This window comes from Ruditapes philippinarum, unplaced genomic scaffold (genome assembly GCF_026571515.1).
Source record: "Ruditapes philippinarum isolate M1 unplaced genomic scaffold, ASM2657151v2 ctg2063_1_1_1_1, whole genome shotgun sequence".
Taxonomy (NCBI): Eukaryota; Metazoa; Mollusca; class Bivalvia; order Venerida; family Veneridae; genus Ruditapes; species Ruditapes philippinarum.
Window position 1 is genome coordinate 204048 of NW_026853715.1, and position 16842 is coordinate 220889.

The 16842-nt window shown below is 35.2% G+C and overlaps 1 protein-coding gene across 1 annotated transcript; it reads left to right on the top strand.

Annotated features, from left to right (window-relative positions):
- Nucleotides 1-551: 551 nt before the first annotated feature.
- Nucleotides 552-16562, top strand: LOC132737631 (alpha-1,3-mannosyl-glycoprotein 4-beta-N-acetylglucosaminyltransferase C-like). The gene is made up of 5 exons (XM_060724965.1): nt 552-836; nt 1200-1240; nt 10596-10776; nt 11691-11943; nt 14855-16562. The coding sequence occupies exons 1-5, from the start codon at nt 749-751 to the stop codon at nt 15768-15770; spliced, it is 1479 nt and encodes a 492-aa protein (XP_060580948.1). The 5' UTR covers nt 552-748; the 3' UTR covers nt 15771-16562.
- Nucleotides 16563-16842: the final 280 nt, after the last annotated feature.

Here is a 16842-nt window from a genome sequence, read left to right on the forward strand (position 1 = left end):
ACCGTGGGATTATATATCAGGTTTGTCACTCATCCACTTCCTGTTTACGCATTAAGTTAAATTTTAGACATAAATGGTCAATGGTAGGAAATTTTCTCAACATTTTTCTAAGCAACTACTAATCACAGCCTCTTGATATTTGATATACAGCATTTACACATGGCCCATACCGTGGGATTCGATTTTAGGTGTGTCGCTCATCCTCTTCCTTTTTACCGACTTAGTTAAATCTTCGACATTGTTGGTCAAAGGTAGGAAATTTTCGTAACATCACAGCCTCATGATATTTGGTATACAAATGCAACCCGGCCTTTTCTGTCTTTGACCCATTTTTAAAAACCTGGCTTCATGGCATTGCCATGTTTCTTGTATATAAACTTTAATGATAAAATAATGTTGAAACTCAATGTATAATGTTTGATAATTCTGACACTTTTCCAGTACATCAATATGGCTGTTATTCATTGCCTTAATATCGAACTTACCGCATTCTCGGTGTTACATCCGCGTCTTAATTGTACAGGTTATGCACGGTGTTGTCTCATGTACTTTCTACACTACTGATTTAAGAACAGAAGACGCTTCATCTATGTATTAATGATATTGTAACTGATACTATTATAACAAATACATAAATGACATTCTATATATGGCTATATTTTGTTATCGTGCGTTTGACAGAGTTAATTTTTCTTAAAATGTGAGAAAATTTAAAACCTTTATTTAGGATAAACATAATAATTGGAGAATGATTTCAAAACAGAATATTAAAGTTAGCTTAGGTATTCTTCTTTTCGTGTACATGTGTATACAGTTATTTATAGTGCAAATGGAAAGTAAGTTCTGTTTATTTATTTTCTTATCGATTATCACTAAAAATCATTTAAATTCTAGATAATTAATTAATGAAATAATCATTTTTAATTTAACATTTTATATTTTATATATCTATTTTCTTTCATTATCACGTTCACATAACCTAAATTTAATTCAAGTTTGCCTTAATCGATGTAAGAAGTTCTATTTTAACGTAGGTATTTTTAATTTAAAAATAAGACAGGGCATTTTGTAGGACTGGGTATTGTGTACTTTCTCTGTAAAATTAATGAGGGGAAGCAATCTAACAATAATTAACATCAACTTATTTTGAAGTATCTTTTTGAAATATTCATTCACTGTGCCAATTGTTAAAATTTCAGAGTTTAAGTCAAAGCCTTCACAAATGATTACCTACGATCCAGTAAGTGTTTTGTTTTTTTCTTTAAGCATAACAAAACCATGCTTCTTCGAAATAAAACTTGCTTATCATTTAGTTATATTTTTAATCATGTGCGCTCTTGAGGTCTCATTAGCCGGCTGATCAAAGTTTCAATGATTAAAATCAGTTTCTATTTCACGATATATGCAAGCAATAACTTAAGTAAATCTGAACTTAAGTCAGACTGGTGTAAAAGTTGTTGACTTTAAATCATTTGGCTATTCCCTCTATTGTTTGATATCCCACGTCAACATCCTCAAACCTTCCTGTAATGCTGGTTCTGTTAGAAAGCAGTACAGACAGCTGCGGGGTTCTAGCCAGGTACCTGTCGTACCGGAAATAATGCATGAAGTGGCATATGGAACCATTGTCCACTTATGAAAATTGTAAATCCTTTTAACCGGGGAAAAAATAGTTACGACTCACACAAAAAAATTACATTTTGTATTTGTATTCGTTGAAAAGTAATTCAAGTAAGAATGTTTACTAGCATATGTAACTCGGTCACCTTTATTTACAACAGCTGTCACAAAAAGTTTGAATTAGGGAAGATAAAATATAATGCAGGCGGTCATATCGTTATGTTTAAGGCAGGTCAGTCGGTCCGCTTAGGTTTACAAGAAGATTTAGACGCAAATGTTTTGCAGCATGGATATTATTCTTATTGCTTCGTGGTAACTACTTCTATAACGGTATAATGTTGGCATGATTTCGTCATTAACCTATCAAATTAACAATGTTTGTGGGCAAAATTATGTTAACTTGCTGGCGCTTTTTAAAATCAAATCGGGCGCCCTCTATTTCGATCGTAAAAACTTGATTATGAATCGAAAAGCTCCCGTTTGCGAGAGAAGCGGAAATATGCACGTGAGAGCGGTAGAGAGAAACGGACGTTAAATATCTACCACGTATTCTAAGATTACATTCGTCAATATAGATTAACAAAATTCTTTTCAAAAGTGTAGTTTACATGGCGCTTGTCTATGTTTTAGGCGATTATGTGCACGTAAAACAATAATACATGTAATACAATATTCATATTCATATAACCATAGTAGAGTAAGGTTTGAATTACAATCAAGCTTTTACACGCATGTGCCCACAGGCGTCCTGCTCATGTGCTGGATACTAGTAATATAAATTTTGACAGATGATAATTTTACGATAGACTTATCATTATAAGCCCAATGCTTGAGATGATGCACTATGATTCTCTGCTAGAACTGCTGATAATGTTGAAAGTTATTATATTTAAAGACCCGATGACATTTGAGCCGCGCCACGACAAAACCAACATAATGGGTTTGCGACCAGCTTGGATCCAGACCAGCCTGCGCATCCGCGCAGTCTGATCAGGATCCATGCCGTTCGCTATCAATTTCACTACTTGTTATAGTGTTTGTAAGCGAACAGCATGGATCCTAATCAGACTGTGCGGATGCGCAGGCTGGTCTGGATCAATGCTGGTCGCAAACGCACTATGTTGGTTTTTTCGTGACGCGGCTCAATTTTGTACAAGTAAAGAAGGAACATATTTAAGTAATGTATGATATACTAAACTATTTCACATCTTATAAAATATAAACAACGAACTTTGAGCGTTCGAACCACATGATGTTCCAATAAAAAAAAAAAATTTAAATGTTATTTTTTCCACCTTGAACTTGCTGGCAGCATTAGGTTCTAGTCAGTGCAGACCAAGATCAGCCGGCACATCCTTTCGATATTCAAGTCAGTTTCAGTCTATACTTATTTTGAAAACTTCTTCTCTAAAATTGATTAATTGTTTTACCTAGAACGAAAGATTGATAAGACTATTTAACATATTTAGCATGATAGGGGACCAGTTGTTAGATATTATTCTTCTATTCGGCTGTTTCCGCTCTGTATTTCTATATAATATATACAGACCATAAATGAGACCAATTTAACTTACACACATCTCAAATTCAGGGTTGTTTTACGGATTCTACATTTTTGTTTAGTTTTTTTTAAGACCAGGAGTAGGTGTAAGAGTATCTTCACATTAATATTTTATCATGTCAATTTAGTTTCCTTTTCAATAATTTAAAGGCAATATAACAGTTTTGAAATGTGATATTAGAGGTAACCTGACACTTTATGTCAGATATTGCTGTGTGTTTTAGTGCTTTTTTATTTCAAGGTAAAAAGTGTATATAATTATTATGTTACAATGTAAATTTATTTAGAAATTAAAAGGTGACCATGATTTTTGCGTTTATTTGTTGAGTTTATTGGGTTGATTTTTCGCCTTCAAACTTGATGCAATGTTTTTGAAATGATGTATAGTCAATATTTTTTGTTGATTCAACATCTGAGTTTTAAAACAATTTCATTTTGTGAGCTTTCACAAAGATCTGCCATTGATTCTTAATGTTAACAGGTGTTGAAGACATAATTGAGCCGCGCCATGACAAAACAAAACCTACGTAATGCGTTTGCGACCAGCATGGATCCAGACCAGCCTGCGCATCCGCGCAGTCTGATCAGGATCCATGCTGTTCGCTAACAAACCCTATAACAAGTAGAGAAACTGATAGCGAACAGCATGGATCCTGATCAGACTGCGCGGATGCGCAGGCTGGTCTGGATCCATGCTGGTCGCAAACCCACTATGTTGGTTTTGTCATGTCACGGCTCATATTTTAGCTATTTTCTATAAAAGGATCGTAGACATATCGTCTCTATAGTGATACTCACGGCAGTAAATTTAATGCAACAAGCCTAAAGCCACTGGCCTCCAGGTAGTAAAATGAAAAGAAAAAGAAAATAGATTTCAAGTTAACAATAAATAATGATTTAGCTAGGTTTAAATGTGTAAATCTGTTACTGGCATCTTATAGTTCAAGAAAGAATGTTGACAAAAGAGTCAATATATCGTGATCCTTCTTTGCATAATCTACTACGTTACTAACCCAGTAGCCAATATAAAGCCTCGGTCTAACTTCTTCCCGGCAGAGCCCAGGACATTCCCGGTAAGTTACCGGGATGATCCGGGACGATCCGGGATGAAATTATGGTTGCGGTCACACTTACCCCGGCAGCACTACGGTAGTTCCCTATTAACCACCCAGGATGCGCTCCGGATCATTCAGACAGAGCCCAGGTGAAGCTACAGATCATGCCGGTGCTTCCCCGGTCGTTCCCGGATGACGCCGGAAGAGCCCCGGTTGACCCAGGCAGAGCCCCGGTCGATCCAGGCAGAGCCCCGCAGAGCCCAGGACGATCCAGGCAGAGCCCCGGTAGAACCCCGGTGGATTGAAAACGCCCGAAAATGATAACATTGATACATAATTTTTATTTAATATAATATCTATTGTTCCAGAATAGTAATTCATGATGATTTTCTGAAAAAAATCCTTATGCCATACTGGATAGAAGGGAAAGGCTTTTAATACAAACAAGTGCAATCATCGCAAATTGTCGTTATTCTTTTGAAATGATCCGGGCTTTGCCGGGGCTCTACCGGGATCAACCGTAGCTCTATCTTAATCCTCCGGGGCTCTGCCTGTAGTTACCGGGGCTCTGTCGGCATATACCGGGGCTCTACCGTAGCTCTACCGGCTATATCATACCCCGGATCATCCCCGGTTTGTGCCGGCAGAGCTACGGTGCTTTCCCGGTATAACCCCGGTCGTTCCCGGCAGAGCTAAGGATGAAGCCGGCAAAGCCTTACCTTCCCGGATCATCCCGGACCACCCCGGTGATATTAAATATTTTATTCCATCCGGGGTCGAATGCCGGATGTTCCCGGATCATCCCGGATCATCCAGGACGTTGCCGGCAGAGTTACGGATGAACCCCGGTTGTTCCCGGTCGTACCCCGATCGTTCCCGGATCACCCCGGACGTCTCCCGGGGCTCTGCCGGGATGTAAGTGAGACTGTAGCTTAAATAGGAGAAGATAATTCATTCAACCTGGTCACGTGTCACAATAGTGGTTCGCAAAAAACATGGTTTTCGGTACGCCCGGGGTCGTATATCAATTTTCATCTATGTGTAGGCCCTTATCATATTTCAAGTTTAAGTTAAAAATTGGTCTCTGGTCTTTACGCCAATTTTAATACATGTTTTGGTCATAATCTCGCCGGAACCGGAAGTTTCACCTCGATAACTTACTAGTTTCTCCGCAAGTGAACAACTATTAATCCAACTTGAATCGAGACTGCACATCTTCAGCTATACCGTCGTAATAAAGACAAATATGGTCCATGTATCCAGTATAGAGCCAGGTTATCCACTATATACATACATATATATACATGAAGTCTAACACCTGGCTGCTAACGTTTGAAATTCAAAACACCTTAACACCAACTACGGACTTCGCTAACTTCAAAGCAGGACATGTACATTTCCATAAATTCAACACCATATGGGTTTATTTTATACCAGATATGATATTATTAGTTAACCGTGTGTTATAACAAAAAGCTATTAACCTGTACATAAGATATTTGAGCCGCGCCATTACAAAACCAACATAATGGGTCTGCGACCAGCATGGATCCAGACCAGCCTGCGCATCCGCGCAGTCTGATCAGGATCCATACTGTTCGCTGTGTGTTTCTCAACTTGTTACAGGGTTTGTAAGCGAACAGCATGGATCCTGATCAGACTGCGCGGATGCGCAGGCTGGTCTGGATCCATGCTGGTCGCAGACCCATTATGTTTTGTCATCGCGCAGTTCATTTATTATAAAGGGGATATTTTACTTTGAACAAGTACACTAAATTCACATGTAAAATGCATAAAGTTAAAGGCAGCGTTCTTTCTTTTACAACTGTTAATGGACTTTACATTTGAAAGACACAGTGCAGTACGTGGTCCTTTTACTAAGTTGAAATTTTAAACTTTATAATCTTAACTGAAAGTCATTTAGCTGGTAAACAAAACATTACAGACTGTATATATTTAACAAAAAGAATACAAGGTCAAAACTGATATCTTAACCGGGACGGCATTGATTTCAGACTACATCGACATAACATATCAGGCTGTATAATTATATCTGTCAAATATCTTGAAAAAGTAATAAAACGTATGGTATATCGGTATTATTTACCTACATACATGTATATATCATGTGTGACACTTGAAAGTTGCTTGGTTACATTTGATTTTTGCTCCCTTTTATGGAATACAAAATATAATATAATACAAAATTACTGTTGACATGATCTTTCGTACGAAATTTGTATTGTTGATGATGATTAATAGCAGGGTTAAAATATTGAAGGGTTTTTGTTGATTATTTTTTTGCTAAAATATATTTATAATCATTATGCATAAATTGACATGTTTAACTTCAATATTACTGTAAATGGAATAACTCTCAAATTCTCAAAAATCATTTTTTTCCAGGTTTACATTCTACTAACTTGTATTCCGATTTTCACAAACTGTCGAGTATTATTATAAACAAGAAGTCCAACCGAGTTATGGGCCTTGAGATTTAGCCTCCTTCATAATAAAATGGAACAAAGATACCATGTAGATTCATAAAAATTTGAATGTTTGTTGTAAAATTCATATTTGTTAATGTACCGTGAAATAAGAGTATAAACAAAGCGGCAAACATTAAGTTCATAGTTTTTTTTTTAATGTTTACTTATTGATTGATTGATTGATTGATTGATTGATTGATTTTTTTCCAATATTCAACTTTAACAATATTGACTGTAAAATTTAATGACAGTTATACTATATGCCGTTCTTAAAATATCTTAGAGTATAAAAAAATTTAAACTACAAAATTGTACATGTAATGGTATTTCTTGTTACACTTTTTTTTTAATTCTCTGGACAATTTACTCATAATTTTATGATACTTCAGCTTAAAATTATTTTAAATGGTTTATACGAGTTATAAAAAAACAAGCAAATATAAATCTGTTGGATTTATTCCCGTGATTCATCTCCTCATATGCGGAATTCAAGGAAAAACTATTTATGCAAACATTTATAGTAAAATGTAGATATCTTGTTTCTAAATGTTGTTCTATTGTCAAAACACACGTTCTATTGTAAGGCTAAAGTATAATACTATAACAAATAACACAATGAACCCTATTTAAAACGCACGTCATATAATACCGCATTCAGCAAATAATTCAATTAGAATACACACAATGTTAGCGTGACAAATAACAGATCGCACTAAAATATTAAACAAAAAATATATCAATTACTTCATATCAAATATTTGCCAAATCTTTAAATAAGGTGGACTTATAAATGAATTAATCTATCTATCTTCTGATATATTTTTTATATAAATACACAGACATAGTGGATGTTGGTGGATTACAAAAAAGCCAGCGTTCGTGTGTTGTCTGGCTAAAGCCCTACATTATTTAAATGGCATAAAGCTGAATCTAATGATATATTTCGCCAATTTTATAATCATTAAAATTATATTGTTTCCACCATTTCATGGTCGATTCTTAATAAAAGAATTGTAACATAGAATGTCTCTGCTATTTGAATACAAATGTACATAAATATTGCACGTTAACATACATATAAAATGTTTCATAACAAAATATTATGCTACTTTTTAAATAGGGCTTTTACCACTGAGCAAAGCTTTTTAGTATGCATAATTTGCTCTTAAGGGGAAACACAAACTTGTTTCTTTCATGCGATAACATAATTTTAAGTTGTGAAATATTAAGAGAAATTATTTTGGGTTACCTTAGAAGTCTACGCATACTATATTTATATTATATTTGGCATATTTAGTTCCTCTTTAAAAAAAAAAAGTTATATAAATCATGCCTCTTTGGTCAGAATTGGCCCGGGGTCAGTTTTAGAGAATTATAAAGGAAAATACATTTAAGTCTTCTTTTGTAAAACAACGATTCCCAGAGCTTGGATATTTGACAGGTGACCACTACAAATGTTATATACGGCATACCCTTTAGTTGAAAAAATGGTGACTCCCTGAGAGTCACTTATATTACAATCATCTAGATTTTTATAGTAAGAATGCCTTTTAAAATCATCTTCTCTGAAAGTACATGTAAATTGTAACATTTTAGACACTGTGCATGTACCTCGTTGTGACATTTTCAAGCGATGTATCTCAATTGAGCGATCTATGGCCATCGTGTCCACAGACAGTTGTGGTGTGGAGCTAAAAATGCCTTTAAAATCCAAATGAAATGTATAATTGTCATCTTAAATCTTTCGACAAATTCAAACTGGCTCCCAAGTTTCGAGCTCCACACCCAAAGTGTCTGTGATCGTGTCATTATCAAAAAGCTCTCTATCGGTTTACATGAAGGTGAAAGAATTGTTAGATAGTTTTATCTAATATCAAGCACGTAATATACTGTTATCCTTAAAATGACGACGGCATGCTATGTGAAAAGTATATGGCACTCAAAAAATAAATAAATAAAAGGCGGTTCAACAAGACACTTTTATGCACATATGCCCCACCCCCTCTCTAGCCCTTGACTCACATTATTGTTAATTTTGTTATAAAAACTTGCCATAAATGAGTACATGGAAGTGTTAAATTATGAAAAAAAGAAAAATAATGAAGACTTCTGTAGTAAATAGTAGCCAAGATAATGAAACATTTAAGGTCCCTGTGACTCAGATCTTTGAACTAGTGACCGTGTACCCAAAATCTTTGCTTAATCATTTATTTACGGTACTTGATCTGTCAGAGCTGGACAAGGAGACTCAACATGTTTTGAGAAGTAATAAAAGCAAGGAGTTGTTTCAAATCAGTATGTGAAATATGAAGACTTTGTGATAAATAGTTTTCAAGATAATATGCGGAAACCATTCTGACAGTTAAGGCCCATGTGACCTTGATCTTTGATCAAGTGATCCCAAAAGCAATATACGGGTCATCTGTTGGTTATGACCAATCACTATGTGAAATATGCAGACTTTGTGGTAATTATCTTTCAAGATAATGAGCTGAAATCATACTACCATTCAAAGAACCTGTGCCATTTACTAGTTATGACCAAACAATATGTGAAATATGAAGACTTTGTGATATATAGTTGCCAAGATAATAAGTGGAAATCATATTACCATTCAAAGCCCCTGTGACCATGACCTTTGACCTGGTGAACCAAAAATCAGAGGAGGTCATCTACTTGTTATGACCAATCAATATGTTAAATATGAAGACTTTGTGATAAATTGTAACAAGATAATGAGCGGAAACCATTCTGACATTTAATGTCCCTGTGACTTTGACCTTTGACCTAGTGACCCTAAAATCAATAGGAATCATCTACTACTTATGACCAATCAATATGTGAAATATGTAGACTTTGTGATGAACACTTTTCAAGATAATCAGCGGTAACCATTTTGACATTTAAGGCACCTGTAGCCTTGACCTTTGACCTAGTTACCCTATAATCAATAAGGATCATCTACTAGTTATGACCAGTCAATATGTGAAATATGACAAATTTGTGATAAATAGTAACCAAGATAATAAGCACAAATCATATTACCATTCAAGACCCCTGTGACCTTGACCTTTGACCCAGTGACTCCAAAATCAACAGGGGTCATCTACTAGTCAAGACCAATCACTATGTGAAATATGACAACTTTGTGATAAATAGTATCAAGATATTAAGCAGAAATCAGGTTACCATTCAAGGTCCCTGTGATCTTGACCTTTGACCAAGTGACCCCAAAATCAATAGAAGTTATTTTCTAGATATGACCAATCTATGTATGAAATATCAAGACTTAGAAATGAATTGCAACCAAGAAAATGAGCGGAAACCATTTTGACATTTAAGGCCCCTGTGACCTTGATCTTTGATCTAATGACCCCAAAATCAATAGGGGTCATTAACTACTTATGACCAATCAATATGTGAAATATGTAGACTTTGTGATGAATACTTTTTAAGATAATCAGCGGAAACCATTCTGACATTTAAGGTTCCTGTGACCATGACCTTTGACTTGGTGACCCAAAAATCAATAGGGGTCATCTACTAGTTATGACCAATCACTATATGAAATATGAAGACTTTGTGATAACAGTTCAAGAAAATCAGCGGAAACCATGTGGTCTACCGACGGACAGACCGACAGACAGACCGACTGACCGACATTGGCAAAACTTCTTCGAAGGGGGGGGGCATAATTAAAAAAAAATGGAGAAATGTGAAAGGTTTTACAGAACAGGGTGGTTTATTAATATTTGAATCAACCTGTAGCAAATGCAATATCACGCACCAGTTCCCCATGTTAAGTGTTTCTAAACTGGAGTCTTATTTTACAACTCGGTAATCGTGTAAATTTGTTATTTATGTTTCTAGGTGTCCAAAAGTATTGCTATTTTCCCAAACAGCACGACTTCTTTCCCAAACAGCACGACTTCTTTGCCAAACAGTATGACTGCTTTATCCAGTTGGACCACCACACGAAATGTGCCACTTCAACAAAGTAAATGTAATAGATCAGTCAGTCTCATTAGAGGACATCTGAGGCAATATCAAGGTAGAAATTTAAATGAGCCGTGACACGACAAAACCAACATAGTGCGTTTGCGACCAGCATGGATCCAGACCAGCCTGCGCATCCGCGCAGTCTGATCAGGATCCATGCTGTTCGCTTACCAACTCTATTACAAGTAGAGAAACTGATAGCGAACAGCATGGATCCTGATCAGACTGCGCGGATGCGCAGGCTGGTCTGGATCCATGCTGGTCGCAAACGCACTATGTTGGTTTTGTCGTGACACGGCTCGAATTTGATTATTCAAAAAATAAAACAATGTCAATTTGATTATTCAAAATATAGGAATGTAAATTTAACCATCCAAAAGGTTTTGAATGTCAGTTGGAACATCCTAAAGAATTTGAATGTCAATTTCACCATCAAAAAGGTATGAGTTTCAGTTTGAACATTCAAAGAATAGAAATGACAATTTTAACATAAGAATGTAGGACATTTCACAATAGGAATTTAATGTCAATTTACCAAATGTGGAAATGTCAGTTTGAACATCAAAAGAATTGAAACGTCATTTAGTACATACAAAAGGTAGGAATGTCAATTTTAACACCTAAAATGTAGGAATGTCATCACAAATATAGGAATGTCAGTTTGAATATCCAGACAACAGGAATTTAATAAAATATCAATGTCAAATTAAAAACCCAAAATTGTACAAAATTCAATTTAAACATTCAAAGATTTGGAATGACAACATGAACATTCTAAAAGGTAAGAATGTCAATTTGAACATCCAAAAGATAGGAATGTCAAATTTTCACACTTAAGAAACATGGTCTCGATTTCCTCATACATATAAACTGTATGTATTTGCAGAAAATTTAACAATGATACGAAATGTGTTGTATCAAATTATATGTTCTGTTTTATTATGAAGTGAATTTTTTATGCTTCAGGGTTTCTTACCTTAGGATTATGTACAGTCCCGAGATCAAAGGCAACGTACTTAAAAGATACGCTCACGTCTCTGATTCATCACATGACAAATGAACAAAAAGAAAAGATCGTGATCATTGTGTTTCTAGGATTTCACAATAAATCTGATGTTGATGCAACCGTTCATATGATTGAACATAACTTCAATGATAGCCTTTCTACGGGAGGTTTACAAATAATTCAACCAGCTGAAAGTGTCTATCCGGACTTTAGGTAGGTTTTCATTTTATAGACTACACATGTAGAATAGAACGCTTGTTTTTAATAATACATCGCTGAAAGGGGCACAGGCTAGGTATTGCTAAAAGGGATACAGGATAAGCATCCCTGAAAGGGGCACAGGATATGCATCGCTAAAAGGGGCACAGGATATGCATCGTTAAAAGGGGCACAGGATTTGCATCGCTCAAAGGGTCATAGGATATGTATTGCTAAAGGGGGCAAAGGATACGCATCGTTAAAAGGGGCACAGGATATGCATTGCTAAAAGGGGCATAGGATATGAATCGCTTAAAGAAGCGCACGATATGCATCGCTAAAAGGGGCAAAGGATATGCATCGCTCAAAGGGTCATAGGATATGTATTGCTAAAAGGGGCACAGGATACGCATCGCAAAAAGGGGCACAGGGTACGCATCGCTAAAAGGGGCTCAGGATATGCATTGCTTAAAGGGGCAAAGGATATGCATCACTCAAAGGGTCATAGGATATGCATTGCTTCAAGGGGCAAATGATATGCATCGCTAACAGAGGCACAGGATAGGCATCGCTAAAAGGGGCACAGGATATACATCGCTAAAAGGGGCTTATGATTTGCATCGCTAAAAGAGGCACAAGATAGGCATCGCTAAAAGGGGCACAGGATATACATCGCTAAAAGGGGCTCATTATATGCATCGCTAAAAGAGGCACTGGATATTCATCTCTAAAAAAGGCACATGTCATGCATTGTTAAAAGGAGCACGGGATATGCATTGCTAAAAAAAGCACAGGATATGCATCGCTAAAAGGGACAAAGGATTCGCATCGCTAAAAGGAGCAAAGGATATACATTGCTAAAAGGGGCAAGGGTTTATGCTGAAACATTTCAATACAATTTGAAGATAAAATATACTTCACTTATTTTCATTCAAGCATTTTTTAGAGATGAATGTCATTTACATTGATCACGCTTTAAGTAGCCTTTGTTAATCGAACATATGAAGAGGAAAACTATATCCAGTAAGTACATGTAATTGTTTTACTTCAATTTCATGTAGACATTTATTCAGAATGTAATTTTTTTGAGTGGGTTGTTCTGTTTTGTCTTTGTGTTGTTGTTTCTGTTGTTGTTGTTTGTTTTTAAAAACTTTAAACATAAAATAACTAATATTTTTTCCCAATTGAAATTTTGCAATTTTGCACAATTACTCAAAAGGAGTCAGTTTAATAAATCAGACAACAATATCACTTTATATACGAATTTATATACCCATAAATAATAATAAAATAAACAATTAAACTCTAACATTTTAAGATTAATAAAGTTTTAAATCTTTAGACGAAATATAACAAGTACTTATACAAATATCCATGTCACCTCCGATATGCTCTTTTTAAAGTTTATTTCAAATAAATCTCTCATATTAAAGAAACTCCACTGAGGTCCAAAAGGTAAAAAACATAAAATATGATTTTTTAAATAGATCCGCTGGTGCACATAAAGCATAGATATAAATATAATAATGATAAATAGTATTTTTGTGCTGTTTTTGTTTTTGTTCGATATGAGTGAAAAGCGTTGCAACGTTTTCCATTTTTGCTAATTGTTCACAATTAGAATAATTATTCCGGGAAAACGGAGTGAGCGAATGATCTAAAACTTTTACGCAAGCTAGACCATCACCAAATGATGCATTTATTTCGAAAATAAATCAGTCCCGTCATGGCAAAAGAAAACCTCAGTGGAGACCCTTTAATATTCATCATCTCAACATTCTCAACTGAGCTTTCATAGTAATAAAGGCCATGTCAATCGGCTCATGCGTACGCATGTACGTTTCCGTTTACATTTGTACAACAAAATATTTATATGGCGAGATGAGCTTTCAAACCATATCTTTCAGCTAAGACTTTAATTTATTTATTTTCCAATATAGGATATTTAAATATTCCCATTTCTATTGTGTATTACCGTGGGCCAATGAAAACAAGGAATTGTAGAGATATTTTATTTTCTATTTCTGGTAAAGGGGGATGAAGTTCATTCTCATGTAAAATTTGTCCATCATAATCCAGCTTTACGTGTTTGTTTCAGAGAATAGTAAAGTTGCTGCTGTACCGGAATCGGAAACTGGTCGCTTACACTATGATTCATTGAACCTTTCATACCAATTGCTCTCTGTTAAATTCATAGCTTGTCTTTCCGATGATAAACTTTCTGTTTCTTCCAACTCTGTATGCCTTTTCTATTTCCACGGTGTCATGTGCGTCAGAAATGCCAATAGTGTATCCATATAAAAATATACAGTTTTCATCCAATTTTCTCAGTAGCTTACATTCCTTTAGACCAGAAAATAACAAGTTTTCTTTTTACTCCTCCTCCGCCCTCTTTTTTCTCAACCCCCTTATATTCCACACCCCTTTTCTCATCCTCGGGCCTTATCTTCCATCTTCTTTTTATCATTTTCCTTATTTTCCACTCCTTTTACTTATTCTCCTTATTTTCCACTCCTTTTACTTATTCTCCTTATTTTCCACACCTTTTACTTATTCTCCTTATTTTCCACTCCTTTTACTCATTCTCCTTATTTTCCACCTCCTTTGTTCTCATCCTCCTCATCTTCCCCTCCTTTTTCTCATTCTCCTGATTTTTCACCTCTTTTTTCTCATCCTCCTTATTTTCCACATCTTTTATCTCATCCTACCCATTTTCCTCCCCTTCATCTTCAGCATCATCATCTTCAATGTTAGAGTTATAACGACTGCAAATTGCACATGATAACGCTCATCATAATCGTCACGATCATCATAACCATCTCTTACATCAACATGAGCATTTTTTCTTCATCTTTACGGACACCTCTTCTTCCCTCGCTTTTAATAGTTGATCTGTTATTTCGTTTACATTTTTTTATATTTTCAGTAAAATGACAAAACAAACCTTCAACGATTCTATGAAGAGAGTTCACTGGAGGACAAAGCAAAATATTGACTTTGCTTATTTGTTTGGCTATTCTGAGAAATTGTCGAAATACTATATACACGTGGAAGATGACGTTGAGGCCACTCCTAAGTACATAAACATAATCACGGACTCTTTAATCAAAGAAGAAAAAGCAAAGCACCATTGGTTTGTGTTGGACTTTGGGCAAGGTTTCATTGGAAAACTTTTCAGATCAAGTGACCTGTGTATGATCAAAGACTATCTTTTGCTCTTTCAAGATCAAAAACCTTGTGATATGTTATTAGAAGATCTACAACAAATTCAATTGCATAATTTTAAAAAAGTAAGTAAGGTCAAGAAAGTCTTCAAACATCGAGGAAAATATTCATCTTTAGAAGGTAAAATAGTTCCGGATGAAAAAGCGAAAGTGACCTCGAAAAAATCGTTATTAATAACAACTGAACCTTTGTATGTTTCTAATTTAACTTCAAACCCACCAGCTATTATTGAGACAACATTTAAAACGTATTCCAATTTCACGCCGGAATATGCTTATGAGATCAATAGCACGTTGTTTTTCTGGGCTACAGTACCTAAGGTCGGAGAATATTATAGAGTGAAATTACAGTTCCCGGTGCTGTGTTCACGCATTGCAGTTCGCACAGGTGCACCTAAAACAGGAACGGATAGATTAGAAAACGCAGAGATTGTTATTAGTTATAAGTCTACCAATGACGGAACATGTAAGGGCAAGAAATCTGTTGGAATTTTATCGCATGGTAAATTTGAGCAGACGTTCGTTCAACCACAAGCGTTGAAATGTTTAGAAATTATCATGACGAAGAGACAGAAAAATTGGTTAATTATATCTCAAATAGAAATAGAAACGAAATAATATTAAAATGCAAAATAATATTTATGTAACGTCATACGTTTTGACAAGTACGCAATTCATTCATGAAGTCCAAGAATTAACTGAAGTTACCTCCCATGATGTTCAGTTTTTGTATACATTGCTTGCAATGTATACAGAGTTATAGTTGTATTTCAGATTTAGTACACCTAACCTGTTTTGCTGAACAACATCCACATTTGGATGAAACCTCGATAAAAGTAGATCCTCATTTTGCAGGATTGTCACATTAGGATCACTTTTTATTAATATACTGTTTGCATAGTGGTCAATAAGCTTTGAAAGTTCAAAACTATGAACTTTCAGTTTAAATAAACATTTTCTAAACATGAAAGCAAAAAATATGAAAATTTCTATTTCATTCATAAAAGCGTTGTGTAAACCTACGCTTCAAACTTCGTATCCACGCATGCGCGTGCAAGAATGAATGAATTACGACAGACTTTGTATAAAAATATGTCCAACATCCAAAATTAATATTAAATCAAACAAGTAAACCTTATTTACTTTTAAATATAGACTTGCATACTTTTTCTATTTCAAACTGTTTTAGAAAACGAGCATATACATATATATATGTCTTATTTAGTGTTATGTAACATTGTAAGCGTCTGTATGAATGGATTAAAGTTTACGTTCTGAAAACGTATTGTCATATAATTGCATATAATAGAACCCTATCAATGTGGTGGCTTCGGAGGAGTATGCAATTATTTGTTTCACACCTGCAGTGTGAAGTATTTCTGCCACTTTAGTGAAATATATCGTCCAAAAGCCATTTTCGGGAAGGGGGGAAGATTCGTACTCAATATTATTCGAACTAAGGATTTGTACTCAATATTATTCAAAATTAGCCTTCGTAATCGGTATTATTCGAACTGACAATCATGGCAGATACGTTTAGACCCCCTGGACATTTAGATGTTGAAAATGGTAACATATCACATAACTTTATCAAATGGAAGCGCCAATGAAAATTTACTTTACCAGTGTTGACTGCCAGTGGAAAGGCTGAGAAAGATGAAAAGATACAAGTAAATATCCTATTACACTG